The sequence below is a fragment of the Adiantum capillus-veneris genome, chromosome 7, assembly GCF_014529385.1.
Source record: "Adiantum capillus-veneris isolate H3 chromosome 7, ASM1452938v2, whole genome shotgun sequence".
Taxonomy (NCBI): Eukaryota; Viridiplantae; Streptophyta; class Polypodiopsida; order Polypodiales; family Pteridaceae; genus Adiantum; species Adiantum capillus-veneris.
This window is the reverse complement of record NC_140937.1, coordinates 59,412,421-59,434,902: the sequence shown is the minus strand read 5'-3', so window position 1 is coordinate 59,434,902 and position 22,482 is coordinate 59,412,421. Positions and strand designations below refer to the sequence as shown.

Genomic DNA, 22,482 nt, shown 5'->3' with positions numbered 1-22,482 from the left:
GTCAAAATTCAAGCCGGATGGAGTGTGTGCATTTGAACCTCTATATGGCCTACTCCATGACTTTTATTTAGCACTGAGTCTCAAGGGGGGTCAACGACACATGACCATTGACTGATGTGGGTTGTGCAATTTTGAGGTTGTCAATGGGGTTGAGCTCAACCTCGCTCTACCCATTTGACCGCCTTACCATTGAGTTAGCGTGCTTGTGCTGTTCTCCCTTGCTGAATCACGTCCCCCCACCAAAGCAGCAACAACAACAACACACACCATAATTTCCAATGAAACAGTGGTTACACAATGCATATTGGGATCGCAGCTACCCACACGCTGCATTCATTATATTTAGTCCATGAGACCAAGAATCGATCTCACGATTGCTTCGCACCACGTCGTGCAGCACTTCGCAGTGAAAGTGGACTTTGAATCCTGTTGAAGCCATTGTGCCTTCTTGTCAAGCCCTCAAAACCTAGGTGATTGACTCAGAGGCGTGACGATGAGCACCGAGATGAAAGGGGACGAGCTGCAGAATGGTCTCAAGCCTAAACCAAAGAAGGAGAGCGCGAAGAAGGTTCCAAAGGAGAAGAAGGAAGTTGCACCCACCGGTTAGATCCTCTTCTCTTCGCTTCTCTGTTGTTTTTTCTTTTCTTCTACTAAAGGTGCAAGACCTGCAGGAAAAGAGGTCAAGAAAGAGACAAAGCTCGGTATGACCATAAAGAAGAATGACAATTTTGGAGACTGGTATTCAGAGGTATGATGCCTGTCAATTGTTAGTGATTGGACTGTTGACTATGGTTTTGGGTTGGTGCAATTGGTAGCTGGTGGTATGCCTGTCTATGAAGCTATATTGATGCATCTCTTGGGCTACTGGTTTTTACGTTTTTATTTTGATCCTTAGAGTGCTTTTCATAGTGACTGTTGTTGAGCATTCCTTTATTTGAAGGTTTTATGCTCTTGAATTCAAGTTCTCATATTTATCCTAGAGAATCTTGTGAGATGAACTGTTGTAGAAGTAGTGACTATTGGGATTTTTATGGACCTAGAGATATCTCAAACTCTTATGGCTTTTGGAAATAGATATTTTATGGTAATTGCCTTAACGATGGAGGTCAATTTAAAATTTATGGTGTCCCTTCAAATTTTATCTCGGTGCTAATTGTTGTGTTATTTTTTAGACTTTCTGAGCTTTGTTTTAGTGAAGCTGCTTTTGCTATTTTGGTTCAAGCTATGCATAGGAAATGCAATGATCTTTTAGTTCCTCTCTAGACAAGCAATAAAGGTGAGGTCGAATGTTGTCAAGATTGTGATAGTTTGGCTGTGTATTGCTCCATTAGGGGGTTATACTTTTTATTATATTTATCTTACATTTGTGTTGTATGATTTTGAAGTTTGGGAATGAAGTCTTTGCATTGTTTGTCCTTGATGTGAGATTTTTCAAAGTTCATATTCTTGCACTAATTTTCCCTTTTCAAATCCTCTTTTACAAGTTTTTGAAAAACCTTTGTCCTCTGGACTCTTTGGGTTTTACATTTATCTACAGTTAATTAATGTTCTAGGCTTCAACCCTTTCTCTAAAAAAATCTTTCATTGTTTAATATTGTAGTAACCTTATGGAGTTATATGTGCCTTTTTGTTAAGATCCTTATGCCTTTGAAGGGGTAATTTGAAAGCTTATTTCATATTCAATGTTTTAACGTGACAAGCTCAAGATACAAAGGAAATTTGATTCTGCTTGTGAAGGAGGAACAAATTACATTTTTTCATCGTGTTTGAGGCTGCCAGCAGGTCACTGGCAAATATTGTACGATATAAACATTTTCTAGTGTCAAACACATGATCTCTACTTGTGCTGCTTCGGTCATCTCGGCACTAACATAAATTCTTACCCTTCATATTCTTCCCTCTAGCTCTCTTGCCTGGGGTTGGCAGATCTAAGGTTGAGCTGCTTTGACCATCTCGTCATTATCATATGGTTTTCTCTTTATAGATATAGCTTCTTTATCTCCTTCTGTTCAGCTTTGACCATCTCGTCATTACCATATGGTTTTCTCTTTATAGATATAGCTTCTTTATCTCCGTCTGTTCAGGTGGTTGTGAAGAGTGGAATGATCGAATACTACGATGTTTCAGGATGCTATATCTTGCGTCCATGGTCATATGCAATATGGGAAATATTGAAGGTATTTGCAATCAGAATCCTCTATTTTCCATGCTTGTGTGCTCATTGTTTATCTGGGACAAATTACTCATTGATTACATCGTGGAATGGGACAGTTTGTGTGGAAATGAAGCTGACATAGCTGTTTGTTGACCTGCCAGGATTTTTTTGATGCAGAAATAAAGAAAATTGGGATTCAGAATTCTTATTTTCCTCTTTTTGTGTCTGAACAAGCCTTGACAAAAGAAAAGGATCATATTGAGGGCTTTGCTCCTGAGGTCTGTAAACTTCTGTGCTCTATGGTTTTGTTTGGAGCATAAAGCAAGTGGGAGTCAGATTAATGTGCATCTTGAAGGACATCATTGCATCAAAGGGATTTCTGGCATTGTAAGTTTTGACCTTGGATAGTTCAGTTGCATGCTTGACGAATGACAAAATGGTAAGTGAGCGGGTTTTCACTAGATCATTTCTCTTAGGAATGTGGTTGAGCTACTTGATCTTAGTGAATGACTGTTGGGGTGGGGAATGTTGTTGAATCTGGGCTTTGAGATATAGAGTGTCATGTGCTTGTAGTAATTTTTGCAGGGGTTTACATGGGTTTAGGCAACATTGTTCGGAACAATGTTCTCGGGAATTGCGAAGATTATGTTCAGAACCTTTTAGGAACATTTTAGCCTGCGTTTGTGGTGTTTTGTTGGTGGAGGAAGGTTTAGTTGAGTACACTCTATTTAAGTCCATTAAAAGAGCTGCAGTTGCACCCATGAGGGGATGTTAGCTATAGTCAATGGCTGCAAAGGCTCTCAAGATTTTTCTGTGATGAAAGTGCGTATCTTGCTTTGTGATAGTAATTACTATGCTTGTTTGCTAATCCAGGTTGCATGGGTAACCAAATCTGGAAATACGGATTTAGAGGTTCCTATTGCTATCCGTCCAACCAGTGAAACTGTGATGTATCCTGTCTTTGCAAAATGGATCAGAGGGCACAGAGATCTTCCTTTGCGACTAAATCAGTGGTGCAATGTGGTCCGATGGGAATTCAAGCATCCAACTCCATTTATCAGGTAATTTAAGTTTGCTTGAGAAATTGATATGACCCTTTGAAACCAACCTCGTTCGCCCAATTCCAACAATCTTGTTAGATCATGTACACATACAATACAACTAATGTACTCACAGAAGACACCAATGGTATGCATACATACAAATTATCAGCAGTTGGGTTGCATGATTGCCCCTGTCAAACCATATCATAAAGCTGCTAAAACAAGCAGGCTCATGTAAATTAAGGGACCCTATAGTATTCTGGAAGTTGTTTTGCTTATACAAGTATGGTTTGCAAATTGTTCAATTATCAATGCAGTCTCGTTTCATGAACCTTCAGGAGCCGAGAATTTCTTTGGCAAGAAGGGCACACAGCCTTTGCTACCAAGAAAGAAGCAGATGTAGAGGTACATATTCTAGCAACCAGTTTTGTTAATTTGATTGTAAAGTTAAGCCTTTCAGCAGATGATGTTACGAACATATGGATAAGATCATGAAATTTGTATATGGGGACATTATCCATGTCTAGTCCCATGCTCTTTTTTTGGGATTAACTGCCTCAGTACTGGCTGTGTGTACACATATGATTTAGCAATTGCATTGCATTTGCAAGGTAAGGATGCTTTGAAGACATAACAGGCAAACACCGATTCAACACTTGCCAACATATCTGCAGCTCACTTCATACTCAAGTTGGTGTCCTCAAGTTCTTCTTCAGCGCATCTCAGCAAAGGATACCAAAACACTCAGCCACAAGGAACAACTTTCAAAATATGGGTCCTACTATTTTTTGGTGCTTTTTTGCCTCAAAAACATAGTGTCACGGAGGGGTCTAGCGTACATAAGTTTGGACTATGTAGAACCTCAAGGTGAGAGAGTACAACCACCCTCCTCCCTTTATCTCATTGGCAAGCACCACATATTGGTAGGTTCTCTTGTTTATTGCGAAGAATCTTCATGGATGCGCCACACCACTCTGTTGCTTGTTGCTTCACAGTTCTAGGGCTAGAACTCTCTGGACTGTCTTCAGTCTATTCTTGCTGTGCCTTTTTAGGGCACTTTACGGAGATGTGTCCAAATTCCCCGCAACCAAAACACTTCCCCTCTTTGAAATAGATAACCCTTTTTCTAAGAGTCAGTCGGGCAATCGGGGACGTGTATCGTTCTTTTCTTTGTCATGGGAACTCTTTCTCTTTCTACTTTCATTATGAGAGGTATGTTGGTTCTTTGAGTCAAGATCTCATCAGTGGGGTAAGTCAAATTGCCCAAATGTATCACAAAACCCCGTTTCGCATGACCCATCAATTTTTGAGTAGAATTTGACTTTTGTTCCAAGTAGTAGTCTCGGATCTTTGTAGGAAGTCCGCAGCAAAACTGCTCAATCTGTTCCTTAAAAGAGAACTTCATAAATGAAGAGGTTGGTAGAAAAGAGTTCAAAATCTCTCGAAATAAGCGTCCAAAGAATCCCCCTTGGTCATTTAAAGATAATTCCAAGTGGTTCGTATATCTCGTTCGAACTCCGGAGTCAGCCAAGAAGAAAATAAAGAGCCTTTTGAATTTCAACCATGTAACAGGAGCTTCCTTCCTTAGAAGAAGAGTGGACCACCATGTTCGAGCATCTCAGAACCGAGAAAAAGATTCAAATTTAATCGACCGCCCACCTTCTTTAAATTCTTTTGTTTTCTTGCTCGTCTTCAAGGAAGTCATATTGGTTGGCCCTGTAGAAGTGCTTTTTTTCAAGAGTGCTTGTCCATGTCTTTCTGCGTGTACAGGTTCCGCTTTTCTGCACTCGTCTTTCTGTTTGGCTTTCCTGCCCTCCTGAGGGGAGAAGCGATGGCCAGATGCTATCTCGAGTAAATCTTAGCAATTGGGTAATTCTTTAGGTGTTTCATCAACCTCGGGTCCTCGGAGTACTTAATCAATCTGTTCACACATATGCCAATCTGCAATTGACGTTTGTGCTCCTTTCTGGCAAACTTGTCCGAAAAAATTTACCCAAATCTTCATTCTTTTGTTCAGCTCCTGCACCGGATTTTCAACTTTTCTTTGCCTTCCCACTGAGAGATGTCATCTCTGTCAGATTCTTCACGAGAACCCATGTGTAATCTGGGATTCTTTATGGCTTTATGCCCTGTAAGACAGAGCAATGAAGACGGGAGCATGCCCGATGCGCGATGTATGAAGGGTGGGAGTGGCTAAAAAGTCAGGGGTCGGAGCACGAAGATTCTTTCCCAAAAGTTGTGCGCGCTGCAAAAAGGATCGGATCCTCCGTAGAAGAAGAATCTTTCTGTGCTCTGATACCACTCTAACAAACTTGGACACCCCAAGTCAAGATTCTACCGCGACACAGCAGAGATTCATTTCAAAACAATTCACAATTCACACTTGAGTCGACACGGCCCGACTGAGTTCCAACTTCCGTGCCTAGAGATATTGGCCCCAAATACTGGCGCCCCTTTTGTATTTCCTTTTGTGTTAATCTATGTTCAAAGTACAAGAGAGTGGGAGGGTGCTCACTTCCAGATGCTCTGAGAAGTGAGGCCCTGTCGACTTATTTATTGTTACAAGGGATGCCCAAAAGAGAGCCCAAAAGCAGTAAGCTTAAAAGCTTCTAAAAGTAAAGCATCCAATCCCAAAAGCTGCTAATTCAGCCCACATAGGATTCAGCCAGCGGAAAAGCAGGAATTTCCGTACGCCTGCCATGTCAGCATGCCAGCAGAATTTGCGGCGCAAATTTAGGGATTTCTGTACGGATGCTACGTCAGCAGTAGTCAACATAAAATCTGGGGGTTTCCGTACAGTCTGCCATGTGTCAGCCTCGTCCATGTCTGTGTGTGTATCTAGGGCAGTGCTACGTCACCCATTTGTGACAATGTCTGAATGTCACCAACGTCCCCAAGTAAGGCCTCCTAGGAGGTGCATTGGATGCCGTCAAGAAGTGCTCTCGAATAAGGTCTTCCCTGATTTGAGGTGGGATTTTCTCACAACAATAGCAATGATTTGCCACCTAGCTTTTATTGGGTGATTGCTCTGTCAATGATTGCTTTCTGCTCATCTAGCATACTTGTACGCATCTTATTATAATCCAATCCAATCCACGACTCTATGGGGCCAACCTGTGCGATGGCTTTGACCATCCTCTTCCATTGATGTGTTCGAAGCACATTCAACGCAATAGTGCACTCTACAAGAGTGCGAGCAATCTCCATCCTTGCTATCTTCTGTTCTCTCTCACCTAAGATTGAAAGTTCACGCGTGAAGGCAACGTGGTCTGCCTCGGTGCATCGGTGGGAGTTGTAGATTGGTCATCCCCTCTCTCCTCCTCATCATGCCCTGATACACGAGCTCTTTTCCTACTAGTGCCGGCATTGGAGGGCATAATAGTTTGAGAGCCAGAAGCCATCCCTCCATCTCCAGGAATGTCACCAAGGTCCCCAAGTAAGACCTCCTCGGAGGTGCATTGCATGTCGTGGTAAAGTGCTCTCGAATAAGGTCTTCCCTGATTTGAGGTGGGATTTTCTCACAGCAATGACAGTGATTTGTAGTACCTACCCCTGTAAGATTCTTGAGAACACAAGTAATAGTACCTTTGGCCGTCCCCACAATACTTGCGCTAACGAGTATCCAACCCTTATTGACCCGGTGTAGTCACAAATATGATCACATGGATGTGCGTGTCCCACACTGGGTTGGGTTTGCAAGGCATTCTCCCAAACGTCCAAGAAGTACCTGCAAGAACAGTGCACATAGTACCTGCAAGGGTGAAAATTAGTTGCCACTCAGCCATTGCAAGCGGATTTCGAAAAGAGTCCAAACCGGTTGAAATAGGGCATAATTTAAAAAAAAAAAAAAAAACATTAGTACGGATCCATGTTGTACGGATAGGATCCATACAAGGTACGGATGCAACCTTCTTGTCGGTGAGTGGTGGTTACATGGTGTTATGTCCCGCTTACAGGAGAGGGGATCTAGTCTAGAAGCCGTCGGGATGGGCGTCCAATGTCCGGGAAAACGTAGTGTGAACCGGTCAATGTGGTCGGCCATAATTATAAAAGGGAGGCCAAGGCCTCATTTGTCGTTATCGGCCCCCACTGGCAGTGTGCCAATGGTTAGCCCGTGAGGCTAGGAGTGTGCGAGATCACCTCGAGGAGGTGAGGCCTGGTGGTATGGGACGTTTGGTCTTACAGGTGCACGCTTACGTCCTCGGACGTTGGTCCCAACACGGGGAGTGCTATGGGATGGTGGCTGTGGTCGCGTGGTTTTCCGACGCGTGTCTGTAGGCGGTCCGTGTAATCGGGAGATCCACTCCATGCGTTCGTTTCATGGTACCAAAGCTAGCTTGGCTACAGGAAAGACCACACGCACACCTATGGATCGGTTCGAGTCGGATAACCTCGATTTCACGTAATTTTTAATGACTAATTGCTGAAATTACTTGTTTTTATTTTGGTAAACGTGTTTGCAGGTAAACATTACCGCTCTTTTGCTGATTTTTGGTAAAAATCAGCAATTTTATATGCAGGAACATTGAAAATTAGGAATTTCACCAAATTTCTCTCTTTTCTTACAAAAAAAAACAGGATTTATTGTTTTTTTGTGTGATTTTCAATGAAAATCACTCTATTGCTGTTTACTTTGCTCATTGGGCATTAAATTCAGCATACTTCATCAAACTCCCTCTGTATTTCTCTCTGTGTAGTGCTACAGTGAGTAAGTAGAGAGAGAGAGAGCGAAGGAAACAACATTGACTCTCTAAGAGCTGTGCAACGTGCTGCGAAGAGAAGAGAGGGAGAGTTCCTCAGCTCTTGCTCAGCAGGAAGAGAGAAAGTTCTCTCGCGTGTAGAGAGATAAAACTTGAGAGAGAGAGAGAGAGAGAGAGAGAGAGAGAGAGAGAGAGAGAGAGAGAGAGAGAGAGAGAGAGAGAGAGAGAGAGTGAGTGAAATGAAATGTTGACCTATGAGACCAGAAAGTTACAATGTGGTGGATCTGATACAATGTCAGGGTAACAAGATGACAAAATGACAAAATAAAATACTATACTATGGAATCCTAAACTGCTAAATGTGAACTAAGCAGCTAGCTGGGATAGCTAGATCACAAGAGATCCATCATCGGTTGTTGGCGGATCTCATCAATCTCCTCCATGGTCAATAGTCTGATCGGGCGTCGTGCATGTCGGGCCAAAGTGATCCGAATCTTTTGATGCTGAAACTAATTTGACTATTTTGTTTCTAATTTTTAATTTCTAGAATTAGGACTTTAATAAGAAATGTGCACAAGTTAACTAATAAGTTAAGGAATCACAGATCTGTAAGAAAAGCCATCAGGAAACAGAGAACTCTGGTGTGTCATATGATGGGTGACAAGAAGCACCGTGAAGGAGTTGGCCTGTTAGTTCGGTGGGAGAAGACCAGGTAATGGTGGTCCCTGATGAGTCACAAGATGGGTGACAGGTTCATCGGTAAGGGGACACACTAAGGGTCTAAGGAGGAAATCCGAATTGAGTAAGAAAATACGCGTAAGAACGCAAGTACATTGATAAAGATGGGTTCTAGAAGCTTTGGTAAAAAGCAAGACGAGAAGCGGATGTTTTTCCGCGAGAGAATGCTTGAGTTCATATCCGGGGACGCCTGGAAGGAATAAGTGCAAGCATTGGAATAAGTTTATAAGGTTTAAACTGAGTTTAAACAGGTTCACATTGACCGGCCAGTCAATTTTAAGTGAACAGACTAACTTTTAATAAGTTTATTAAGTGACCGGCCGCCCACTTAATAAGTGGGCAGCCAAGTACTAAAATTGCTGCAAGACGTTCTCCAAAAAGCAGAAAAGGCCAGCGCCTCCTAGACCTGCAAGAAAAAGCCAGCGCCCACTATTCTGGCAGAAAAGCAGTCGACCCTCCCTATTCTGGCCGACCTGCAGGGCTTATAAAAGCAGCCAGCGCTCTCATCTCTGGGAGGTAGAATTCGTAGGAGGAGCAAAAAGCAGCCAGCGCTAGCAGATTTCAGCCATGGAAGAGATCGCAGAAGCATCCTCACGCTGCCCTATTGCTCACGTGAAGAGATCTCGTCGCCAGAATTCAGTTGCAAGAGAATTTTCCCACATTCCTACCCTGCTGTCCTGCAATTTCAGCAAGCTTTCATCGCGAAGAACGAGTTCCAAAAGAAAACTATCGCGACAGAAACTCTCCTCCACGTCCGAGAAGTGATAGGTAACGATTTTCAGCTTTGTTTATGATGAAGTCCTTGTGTTTGGATGATGCAGGAGTGATGACCGAGTTCCTAGCAAGGTAAGGAAATTGACGACGGAGTTCCCAGCCAGGGAAGTGAACTGATGCCTAAGTACCCAGCAAGGGAAGTACGGCCTCGTGCCTAAGTCCTTTACGGGAAGTACGGCCTCATGCCTAAGTCTTTTACGGGAAAGAACGGCTTCGCGCCTAAGCCCTTACGGGAAGGAACGGCCTTGTGCCCAAGCCCTTTACAGGAAAGAACAACCTTCGGGTCTAAGACTACAGAACGGAGGGGTTTCCTCCGGTTCTTGTGCTTGTATACGACTCTCCCTGAATAAAGAATACTCTTGACGGGGGGGGACCAGCCCATCTTCTGGTCCCCAATACTGTGTCAATTCTCTCTCTCTCTCTCTCTCTCTCTCTCTCTCTCTCTCTCTCTCTCTCCTCGTCATGATGAACTGTCTCTCTTAAATTCCGCATGATATTTATCTGAGTGAGCAGCTACGCTTCCGTATTTGTGACAGTGGTATCAGAGCATGGTCTCCTCTCTTTCTCTATAAAGGAGGACGACTCTGGGAAGATACGGGAAGAAGCCATGACAAGCCAAGAGAGAAGTAAGCAGGCGGAAACCTAAGTCCTGCAGGAAAAGCTCGCAGAGTTGGAAATTTTTTCTCTCTGTGCAAGAAGGCGAAACAAGACTTGGGATTCTCTGAGAAGGCGACAAGAGCATGATGCTCAAGAAACTAGAGAATCTGAGAAGCGGAATGCTCAAGATACTTCAGAACCCAGAAGATATCCATGAACATCAATGGAGAACCATAGCCAAGAAATCCCGTCATTTCGGGAAGGATATGAAGAAGGTCTCTAGACCTAGGAACACTCCAGTCAAGCTTGATACTTTTGACGGAAGGGAAGATGTCCTGAAAGCTACTGCTTTTATTCAACAGTTTGAAGTTGCCTTTGCAAACGGCAATTTCTGAGAAGTGTCGAAGGTGAGGCATGTGACCAAACACCTCCAGGGGATTGCAAGTACTTGGTGGTATACCAAAGCTCTGCAAGGAACTTACAACAACAATTCAAGGCTGAATTCTCCGACAAATTTTTTTCCTCTACGCTTTGAGGAGGGCATTCAAGAAGATTGGGATTGGTTTGCCCAATAGGAACACGAGCGAGTCAAAGCAAGTAGTGGTTCACTCTTGCCAAGGTAGGTCCATTTTTGATCCTCTCTGAGGAAGGAAAGATGAACAAATTTAACGAAGGACTTTTGCTCGAATTTTGTAAACCCATCTGCAAGATACTTTGCAGCAGATGGTGGAGTCAGCAATAAAAGCTGAAAGTGCATACCTTGATGTATATAAAATACAATCCCCGCAGTGGGACGAGAACCATTGAACTCAGAAACAACGAATTTTTGTTACCTCTCCTCGAAGGATACATTGCTATCCGGAGAAAGTTTGGAGTAACAAAACTCAATCTAACTCCTGAATTTATGACCCTCAAACTTTAAGTGAGAGGGCAGATCTTTGATCAAAGTTAAATCTTTGAGGAACTCATAAAATGCGTATTGCTTTTATGCACGATATATGCACGTGTCTAACCAGGACAATCACTCTCGAGTGTTTATGAGAGTAGGGTTGAGTCAGAACATTGTTTTATACGATGAACTGCTTTGCTTAACCATCCGGAAGGCCCATGATTGATCTGGTATCCGGTAGTTCTCCAACAAATTGCCTGCTAGTGCGGGTGGGAAATTATGAAGGAACCATTTTGAGCTTTCAAGCAAAGAACAACTTTTATCAAGCTTAAGTACCTTACAAACCAACACTCCCTACCCGGTAAGGGAAGACCAATCTTTGCAAGGAAGAGATGCTGCTGCAGATTTCAGCCGTAAAGAAGACGTTGCCGGTGATGCCCATGGCTGCCCCAAGTGTACCAGATGTCGTCAAGACCCAGTGCGCGAGTTCCCTCCCGAAGAAGTGCCTACGGAGCGTGTTTTCATCGCAACAAGCTGCTGTTTTTCTCTGTTTTCAGCCCATAAACGTCGTAGACGGGGCTGATTTACGAGAAGGAACCCGAGAACACACCTCTTTTGTGTGTAGGATTGGAAGAGAGGATTTTCTATGCAGAGATCTCTTTCGGGGAATTGCTTTTTCGAGAACCGAGTTGCGTTACGAGCGTCGTGACCTTGAAGGTACGATTTTTATGTTATGATCTCTAAGTATTTGATTGCAGGTGTACTTTCTCTTCGTGAGGGAGTAGGAGCAGAGGAAGGCACGAGCCTCTGCAGGATAAAAGTGCTCTGAGGAACTAGAGCCAGATCAGCCCAAGGGTTTCGTACCCAAGTTCGGGAAGCAGATCCACGGATTGAAGAGAGGTAGACTCTCAAGATGTGATCCGGAAGTTGAAATTCCCAAGGAAAGGACTTCATGTCCAAGAAAGCGGAGTTACTCTGCGAGAACAGGACTCTGGAAACAGAGTCGGAAAAGCGTTGCAAGGATGCCATGCCCTGAGTAGGACGGCAGAAAGGAAGGAACCATTCCGAGATTCCAAGCAAAGAAAAGCTTTCATTAAGCTTGAATACTCTTTAAGCCCACACCCCCTACCCGGTCAGGGAGGACATGGTAGTGCTTTTCACACAAATGAATTATCACTCTCTTTATGAGAGAAGGAACAAGCGACGACTATGGCTTGTGCTCGAGGAATCCAAGGATTGAAATCCTAGTTATTTAATGAGCGGGTTTTGCTCTAAGATCGAGCCAAGGGATCGTCAAGTTGAGCGTCTTCGCTCTAAGGATCTTACGAAGGGAAGGTAATTTCCCAGGTTCACCAAAACTGTAACACAGCTTAAGAATTATGTACACCTTTGGGTACATGGATAACACACGAAGATGCAGACCTATGCCAAGGAACTGGACGAGAGTTTGTTATACTCTCTTGAGCGCCTTTTTATGCGCAAGGATATTCCGACACGAGAATCTCTATTTGAGATGTGTTCGGTAGAAGGATTCTCTACAGAGAAGAGGTTTTCTGATGGTCGTCGATTATTGAGTACGCTATGTGCTTTTATTATTACAGTAGCAACTTTTGGTTGCGGTATATGTTTCTCCATGAGCAGGTCAAGTAGCATTTACACGTTGCTGGAATAAATTCGAACTATTATGTTCGTAAGAGTAAAATTTGCCAACCATTTTAAAATGGTAAGAATTACCTTAACCACATATGGGAGAACATCCTTGAGATCCAAAGCGGGTTCACCCTTAAGTGGGCCAAGTTTGAATATATGTTCACAGAATGGCATGGCTAGAATTTTATCTGCCTAAGATTTTGCGAGGAATCCTAGATGCTCGCAAGGATGGCCTCTGCAAGGAAGAGACGCTAGTAGGCGTCGCGAGAACACTGCTAGTGGTAATAACTTACAGGAGGAAAAGATTGGAAGGAAGTGTCGCCGTGCACAAGGAATCTTCGGATTGGAACCGCTCGCCTATGTTGAGCGACGGCCCGAAACAAGAATCTTCTTTAAGGTGATCGAAGACCTTGTTTGTGAAGGAAGATATCGAAATTAATACTCTTATGATTTGGGCATTCCCTATGTGGGAGGACACAAGAGGTTTAATACCCTCTGGACTAACAGCGCAGGATTATGCGCAAGGACAAATGCCTAGATTGATTTCTAGGAGGATTATTCTTCTCGGGATTGTTAACAGATTCTCGGATAAGGAAACTTCCAATCTGTTGGAAAGACGCGAATGACGAGTTCTTACATGGCTCGTAAGTTTGATGAATGGTGAAGGATATTCTCGAGGTACTAGAGGAAGGACATGAACCCGTAAGGTAAGTATTGAATTCTTGAATTTTATATTTTTAAGCTCTCTTTTGAGAAAGGACTAGCTCAACTCACCATTGAGTAAGATTTGGAATCTTTCCGGTTTCTCCTCGGCAGTTCAGTTGGACCTCTACAGTTGAGGACAACTGTTTATAAGTGAGAGGGATGAAACTAATTTGACTATTTTGTTTCTAATTTCTAATTTCTAGAATTAGGACTTTAATAAGAAATGTGCACAAGTTAACTAATAAGTTAAGGAATCACAGATCTGTAAGAAAAGCCATCAGGAAACAGAGAACTCTGGTGTGTCATATGATGGGTGACAAGAAGCACCGTGAAGGAGTTGGCCTGTTAGTTCGGTGGGAGAAGACCAGGTAATGGTGGTCCCTGATGAGTCACAAGATGGGTGACAAGTTCATCGGTAAGGGGACACACTAAGGGTCTAAGGAGGAAATCCGAATTGAGTAAGAAAATACGCGTAAGAACGCAAGCACATGGATAAAGATGGGTTCTAAGAAGCTTTGGTAAAAAGCAAGACGAGAAGCGGATGTTTTTCCGCGAGAGAATGCTTGAGTTCATATCCGGGGACGCCTGGAAGGAATAAGTGCAAGCATTGGAATAAGTTTATAAGGTTTAAACTGAGTTTAAACAGGTTCACATTGACCGGCCAGTCAATTTTAAGTGAACAGACTAACTTTTAATAAGTTTATTAAGTGACCGGCCGCCCACTTAATAAGTGGGCAGCCAAGTACTAAAATTGCTGCAGGACGTTCTCCAAAAAGCAGAAAAGGCCAGCGCCTCCTAAACCTGCAAGAAAAAGCCAGCGCCCACTATTCTGGCAGAAAAGCAGTCGACCCTCCCTATTCTGGCCGACCTGCAGGGCTTATAAAAGCAGCCAGCGCTCTCATCTCTGGGAGGTAGAATTCGCAGGAGGAGCAAAAAGCAGCCAGCGCTAGCAGATTTCAGCCATGGAAGAGATCGCAGAAGCACCCTCACGTTGCCCTATTGCTCACGTGTAGAGATCTCGTCGCCAGAATTCAGTTGCAAGAGGATTTTCCCACATTCCTACCCTGCTGTCCTGCAATTTTAGCAAGCTTTCATCGTGAAGAACGAGTTCCAGAAGAAAACTATCGCGACAGAAACTCTCCTCCACGTCCGAGAAGTGATAGGTAACGATTTTCAGCTTTGTTTATGATGAAGTCCTTGTGTTTGGATGATGCAGGAGTGATGACCGAGTTCCTAGCAAGGTAAGGAAATTGACGACGGAGTTCCCAGCCAGGGAAGTGAACTGATGCCTAAGTACCCAGCAAGGGAAGTACGGCCTCGTGCCTAAGTCCTTTACGGGAAGTACGGCCTCGTGCCTAATTCCTTTACGGGAAAGAACGGCTTCGCGCCTAAGCCCTTACGGGAAGGAACGGCCTTGTGCCCAAGCCCTTTACAGGAAAGAACGACCTTCGGGTCTAAGACTACAGAACGGAGGGGTTTCCTCCGGTTCTTGTGCTTGTATACGACTCTCCCTGAATAAAGAATACTCTTGACGGGGGGGGGACCAACCCATCTTGTGGTCCCCAATACTGTGTCAATTCTCTCTCTCTCTCTCTCTCTCTCTCTCTCTACTCGTCATGATGAACTGTCTCTCTTAAATTCGGCATGATATTTATCTGAGTGAGCAGCTACGCTTCCGTATTTGTGACAGATGCAACCTCCGTCGATGCTGTGTAGTCCTCCGCAGTCGTGGGTGTCTGAATCTCCCTAGCTCAGTCGCTCGGTTGACCAGTGTGCCTGTGGTGTGAGGCGATGAGCTCTGCCGTGGTAGTAGCTCCTCCGGGTGTCCAATGGCAGCTCTAAAGAAGTCTATGATCTGTCTCTGAGACTGGCTAGCCTCTCCTCTTATCAAGCTCTCTCTATGTTTGTGCAGCTCGAGCAAAAACAAACCCAGGCATCTCTGATCCTCGTACCGCATGACTCTGGAGAGTGGTCCAAAGCCCTCTTTGAACAAGGAATGGAAGCGACCTCGTATCTCGTAGTAGACAGGGCAGTGGCATGTGTAGTGCAACTGTGTCTCAGGCTCGATGTCACACAGGAGGCATGTCCTGGCCTCTCCTGGTACTCTGCTGTATCTCCCAGTCTCGGTCCATAGCTGGTGTGAAGATGTGGGTATCTGGCCAATAGCACATCGTATCCCATGAGACAAGTGGGTGTCCATGTATCTGGGCCTCGTCACAAAACCATCCTCCGTAAGCTGGAGAAGATGCTCTCTGTAGAAAGCCATCTTTGTGCCTAGCTCCTGTGCTGGCTGTATCCATGTCCTCCTGGTGTCTAGCTGATTCAGGTCCTGGCGGATGAGCCTAGTGATTTCGGATTGTGTAAGAATCAGAGAGGGTGCATCCAGTGAGTATTGGAAGGGAGGCAATCTGTCTATGCTAAACCCATGCGCTTGAAACCATGATGTCATCTCCCCATACCAGCATGCTGTATCTCCCTGCATGGTTAACTGTCGAGAGGACTCAAGTGCAAGGCGGGCATATCTGTCTCTGGAAAGTGCCCACATGCGGTGTATGTACTATGAAGGAGACAGATCTGGTGAGCGCCTCAACCACTAGTGGGGGGGCATCTAGCTCTGCTCGGACAATAACACATGGTATTGAAGCCTTGGCTCTAATGAGCCGTGAGATCATAGAGACCAGAGGCTTCTCCATGCCCCCCCATCCATCAATGCGGCCTATCCTCCCCTTATGATCCAATGAAGGTCCCCAAATCTCAGCTCCTAAAGCAATGCAGAGGCCACCAAAGTGTCGAAGAGCCACAACTTCGTACGAGGCTCCTGAAACTGAACCTGTGAACACATCCTTTCCAATCTACCCAATGCTGCATGGGCTCTGGTCAATCTAGTCTTTGTTGCCCTCCTCAATGAAAATGCTGGCCCACTAAAAACCACTCCAAGGTAGGTGTAAGCATCTATATACTCCATTGTCTCCTGGCCGTATGTGAATGCGGGTGCTGACTTCCTGATCCATGTGGGGTGGTATTATATACCATGACCTTGGTTTTACCAAGGTTGACGGACAAACCACTCTCCTGGGCAAACCTGTGGAAAGCATCCAAGTGACGTTGCATCCCCTCCGGAGAGTCGAAGAGCAACACAATATCATCAGCATATAACAATAGTGGAATCCATGTCCCTGCCAGCTGTGCACCTCTATTACCATGCACCTCTATCACCATCTCTCTCAATGTAGTCAGAAACCTCATCCACATACATACCAAATGGAGTAGGAGAGAGCGGGCAACCGTGCTTCTCCCCAATAGTGGAGTGGACCGGTGTGGATAGACCCTCTGAGGTGCGTAGATGCCCCGCTACTGACGTGTATTATGCCATGACCCCCCAAATGAGCTCTGTGGTGGGTACTCCCATCTGCTGTAATTTGCGTATCAATCTAGCTCTTGGCACTGTGTCAAATGCTTTGTGGAAATTTACAAAGCTACAATGGATCCGTCTCCCACGTGATCTGCCCTCCTCAAGGATGGCTCTGAGTGTCAGGATATGGTCAAGAGTAGAAAAACCCCTCCTGAACCTTGCCTGCCCGGCTATGTGTATCCCCTCCCTCTTTGCCCATCTACTCAGCTGCTGCTCTAGAATAGATGCGTACAACCGTGCCAAGGTGTGTCCAATCATGATAGTGGGATAATTCCCAGGCTCCATAGGGTCTCCTGACTTGAAGATAGGTACAGTAGTAGATAGACTCCAAGTATCAGTCAAGCTCTCACACATGGCACGGTTAAACATAACTGCTAGAAGCTCTGCTAGTAGATCTCTGGCATGCGTGAAATACTCAGCCACTAAGCCATCATGATCATATGCTCTCCCAGTCCTCATCCTGTCAATTGCCTTCCTCACCATCTCAGCGGTGAAAAAAGCACATGTGTGTGGGCATGGATCGGGGGGGGGTTGGGAAGGGGGGGCTGCTCAGGAATCGTGTACAGAGATGATGGGTACTAGCCCCAGGCCTTTGTGGAAGTGATGGCAAGGGGGGGGTGTGTGCGCTCATGAAAGAGCCGCCATGCCTCATGTGAGTCGTGACTCAAGAATAGCTGGTATAGATTCTGCTCTAGGCGAGCCAAAAATGCCCTCTTCTTCCGCCGCACTAGGCGTCGGAAGTCAATCTGCGACTGTCTGTGAGTGATGTCCCCCAAAAGCACTTTTCTCTGAAGTCTAGCTTTGTGTCTTGGCATTCCTCATCATACCAATTGTTCTGGGGCATGCTACCCGAACGGCAACTCTGCTCAGGCTGGGTATGTGGGTAGTGTCTGTGTCACACACACACACACACACACACACACACACACACACAGAGAGAGAGAGAGAGAGAGAGAGAGAGAGAGAGAGAGAGAGAGAGAGAGAGAGAGAGAGAGAGAGAGAGAGAGAGAGAGAGAGATGAAATGAAATGTTATATTAACGTCTCAAAAGGCCAAAGTGACCTATGAGACCAGAAAGTTACAATGCGGTGTATCTAATACAAAGTTAGATTAACAAAATAAATTGAACTAGGATAACAAAATATAAATACTGCGGGATCCTAAACTAAGCAGTACAATGTGAAGACAATATGGGAGGGGAGTAGAGATCCATCTTCATAGAGATGCATCTTCATAGAGATCCATCTTCATCTGCACTTTGGACGACGAAGGAGTATGGCTCGAATCCTTTGCTGTAGCCCCCTTCGAAACTGTGTAGCTCCTCTTCTCCATCGGGGTCGTCTAGATCTCCCTAGCTCCAATGCTCGGTCTATGAGAATGCCAGTAGTGCGGGTAGACCTCTCCACTGTTGGTTGCTCCTCTGTCTGTTCTTCTGGGTGTACAATATCTAGTGTAAAGAAATCTGTGATGTGTCTCTGGGGTTGTCTCTCTTTAGCTCTCCTCAGTAAAGTTTCTCTATGCCTGTGTAACTCAAGTAGATATAGCCCAAGACATCTTTGATCCTCATAACTCATGACCCTAGATAGAGGCCCAAAACCTTCTGTGAATAGACAATGAAAACGGCCTCGTATCTCATAGTACATTGTGCAATGACATATGTAATGTACTTCTGTCTCTGGCTCTAGATGACATAAGCGGCATATCCTACTATCTGCTGGTGTCCCTCTGAATCTGCCAGTCTCAATCTCGAGTTGATGTGAGGACGTGCGTATCTGGCCAATGGCACAACGCAAACCATGAGAAAGATGCGTGTCCATATAGCTAGGTCGAATCACAAACCCATCCCCCGTGAGGTGGAGAAGATGCTCTCTATAGAAAGCCATCTTTGTGTCCAACTCGTGTAACGGCTCTATCCATGTCCTCCTCATGTCCAATTGGATCAGATCTTGACGAATAAGTCTATTAATCTCTACCCGTGTCAGAGACCTCAAGGATGCCTGTAGAGAGTATTGAAAAGGAGGCAACCTGTCCATGGTGAAACCATGTGTCTGAAACCATGATGCCATCTGTGCAAACCAGCATGATGTATCCCCATTAAGAGCTAATTGTCTGGAGGACTCTAGAGCCACCCTGGCATATTTGTCTCTGGTAGTATCCCACAGACTGTGTACAAAGGAGACTGATCTGGTAAGCGCCTCAATCTCCATGGGGGGGCAGCTAATTCCGCTCGAATGATATGATGCGGTACGGAAGCCTTGGCTCTAATCAACCGAGAGATCATAGATACCAGGGGCTTCTCCATACACCTCCAACCATCCTGGCCTATAGAAGGTCCCCAAACCTGTACCCCATATAACATAGTAGAGGCAACCAAAGTATCAAAGAGCCATAACTTTGTCCTAGGTTCCTGGAACTGAACCTGCGAACACATCCTCTCCATTCCTCCCAGAGCCGCACCAGCTCTAGTTAGTCTAGTCTCTGCTGCTCTTCTCAAAGAAAATCTCGGCCCAGTAAAGACTACCCCCAGGTAAGTGTATGCATCTGTATACTCCACAATCTCCTGACCATATTTGAAAGTAGGTACTGATCTCCTGACCCATTGCGGTGTGGTGTTAAACACCATAACCTTGGTTTTACCTAGGTTTACACACAGTCCACTATCCTCTGCAAAACTGCGTAGTGCATCCAAATGTCGTTGCATACCTTCTGGTGAGTCAAATATCAGCACAATATCATCAGCATATAGCAACAATGGGATCCACGTCCTTGCCAGCTGGGCACCCCTGTCACCCTCTCTGTCAATGTAATCAGACACCTCATCAACATACATACCAAATAGAGTAGGAGACAATGTGCAGCCCTGTTTCACTCCTTTAGTAGAGTGAACTAAGTCAGATACCCCTTCCGGAGTGCGTACATGTCCCACCACTGATCTGTACAAAGCCATAATCCCCCAAATCACCTCTATGGGCACCCCCATCTCCTGCAGTCTGCGCATCAATCGAGCTCTTGGTACCATGTCAAATGCTTTGCGAAAATCCACAAAGCTACAATAGATCCGTCTCCCATGTGCTCTGCCCTCCTCAATGATGGCCTTGAGTGTCAGGATATGATCAAGAGTGGAGAAACCCCTCCTGAAGCCGGCCTGACCCTTTGCTCGTACACCCTCGCCCTCTGCCCAATTACTCTAGTGTTGCTCCAGAATAGATGCATACAACCGTGCCAATGTGTGTCCAACCATAATAGTGTGGTAGCTCCCAGGCTCTGTAGGGTCACCAGCCTTGAAGATGGGCACAATATTAGACAACCTCCAAGTCTCAGGTAATCCCTCACACATGGCTCGATTGTATGCAATGATATATTAACATCTTCAAAAGGCCAAAATGACCTATGAGCAATTAAATCAGCGCACATTAGCAGTTCACATAATTTTGTAAGAAATGGTTGAGTGAGTCTTCGTTAATCTCTGTGTTGAGAATTCCAAACGCGCTGGCTTCCTACATGGCAAGAAGCCCTTGTGGTGCCTGCTGGCAGCCAGCTCGCATCGCCTCCCTTGCAACCTACCTGCCCTGGACAGCCTACGTGACTTTAAGCTCATGGAGAGTGTCAAGAATGTTTGACCGGCTAAAACTTCCTTCTTTGATTGAAGCTATGTCAGAATCTTTACAGGAGTTATCCTGTATTATCATTTACTGAACAAGAGGTTTCACCCAGTTTGTGCTGTGATTGTGGTTGTTTTCAGGTGGAGACAGTGTTAGAGCTTTACAGGAGGATATATGAGGATTATCTGGCTGTGCCTGTTGTGAAGGGTATTAAGAGTGAAGTTGAAAAGTTCGCTGGCGGTCTTTACACTACCACCGTGGAGGTAGGCTGTGTCCAAGTTACTTCGTCAAGCTTACTGCATAGAGACAAAACTATGAGAACTAAGGTGATTCTACAGGCTTTCATCCCCAACACTGGACGGGGCATTCAAGGAGCTACTTCACATTGTCTTGGGCAGAACTTTTCAAAAATGTTTGAGATTCACTTTGAAGATGAGAAAGGTGAAAGGGCATTGGTTTGGCAGAACTCATGGGCATTCACAACACGCGTGGTAAGGCGCAAAAGAGCTTAACTGTTAGCTTGTTCAGATTGCTGGCTAAGGTGGTTTTTCTGGCTTGTGGCTTTTAGATTGGTGTTATGGTCATGATTCATGGGGATGACAAAGGGTTGGTCCTTCCTCCTCGAGTTGCAACAGTGCAGGTGGTCGTCATACCTGTACCATACAAAAATGTAGATTCTAGTGTTATGCTGGATGCCTGTCATGAGGTATCTCAGAAGTTGGAGAGCGCAGGTCTACGTGTGAAAGAAGATACAAGGGATAACTACCCACCTGGGTGGAAGTATTCTGATTGGGAATTGAAAGGAGTTCCATTGCGTATTGAGATCGGGCCCAAAGATATAGAGAATAAGCAAGTATGGTTATAGTTGCTTTTTCTTAATAGAATTAATGATTTGCTCTAGCGAGTTGATGGAGTGAATTTTATTCTCTGAAATCCAATCAGGTCAGGATGGTCAGGCGGGACAATTTTGAGAAAGAGGACGTTCCTCTTGACAATGTGGCAGAAAGAGCTGTTGCCCTGCTTGATGAGATTCAAGCTAGCTTGTTCAAGAAGGCGAAGGAAGAACGGGATCTTTGCATAAAGGAAGTTTTAAAATGGGATGATTTCATCATGGCATTAAATGACAAAAAGATGGTCCTCGCACCATGGTGTGATGATGTGGTAAGACAAATCTCCTTTGTTTGTAGTTTACTTCATGCCAAAATTTTCAAATGCTAGTTAGTTTTAAGAGCAATCAAGATATATATGGCTTAGTGATAGAAGTGTTGTTTCCGTGCTTCACAGGAAGTGGAGGAAGATGTGAAGAAACGTACCAAAGGGGACACAGGAGCGGCGAAGACACTTTGCATGCCCTTCGAACAGCCGGATCTTCCTGAAGGTAAGGGATAATTGAACCATGGGATTGTTGTGTGTGTGTGTGTGTGTGTATGTTTGGCCCTTGTATTAAGCATGGTTGGCGAGCCTTGTTTTTTATGATGTTTCGATCTTCTTCAGGCACACTGTGCTTTGCATCTGGAAAGCCAGCCAAACGGTGGGCATTGTGGGGGAGGAGCTACTAGAGATCAGTAAAGCTGGACATCCTTACCCTAATTTTTGAAAGAAAGAGCGTCTTTTTCTACATCAGCAATCTGCCAGTCTTTTGCCAGTTGTATACTAACACTCTGGGAGTATTGACCGACAATTTTACATTCTTGAATGACAACAGGTTTTACTGAGCGCAAGCATCTATACTATTAGTAAGTATTGCAAAGCTCTGAAAGGGCTGCTGGCCTCTGCCCATCACGGAATGTGACCAAGGCAAATTGTTGGTTATTTAGCCATGTATTGAAGTGAGTTCTTGAGAGGGTTCTAGCTGTATAGTCTTGAATAGAGCCTTTCAGATTTGACCTCGACAAATGTTTTACTTCCGACTGATGTGGAGTTTTGTGTAAGCTGTCGTGGGGGAAGTACTTGTTGAAGTGAACCATAGGAAGTGAGATAGGACGTACTGACCTCTATTGTATAAGGCTATCGCTTGTATTGTATGCCAAGCAGTTGGAGGAAGGAAGGTCCTCATGATGGTCCGGCCTGCAATCAACGGGGCGGGGGGGGGGGGGGGGGGGGGGGGGGGGGGGGGGGGGGGGGGGAGGTGAGAGGTGTACAAATGGTGCTGCACTCATATTGTATTCTTAGTGTTACCAGAAGGCAGTAGTTGCCCAAATTTCTTAATAGGTTTTTT

At 44.9% G+C, this 22,482-nt stretch overlaps 1 protein-coding gene across 1 annotated transcript; it reads left to right on the top strand.

Moving 5' to 3' along the window:
• Nucleotides 1-311: 311 nt before the first annotated feature.
• LOC147453931 (Class II aaRS and biotin synthetases superfamily protein) lies at nucleotides 312-22,195 on the top strand. The gene is made up of 12 exons (XM_086515989.1): nucleotides 312-602; nucleotides 672-748; nucleotides 2,085-2,177; nucleotides 2,317-2,433; nucleotides 3,029-3,216; nucleotides 3,537-3,603; nucleotides 20,405-20,527; nucleotides 20,603-20,755; nucleotides 20,833-21,117; nucleotides 21,207-21,425; nucleotides 21,549-21,642; nucleotides 21,759-22,195. The coding sequence occupies exons 1-12, from the start codon at nucleotides 494-496 to the stop codon at nucleotides 21,821-21,823; spliced, it is 1,590 nt and encodes a 529-aa protein (XP_086372115.1). The 5' UTR covers nucleotides 312-493; the 3' UTR covers nucleotides 21,824-22,195.
• Nucleotides 22,196-22,482: the final 287 nt, after the last annotated feature.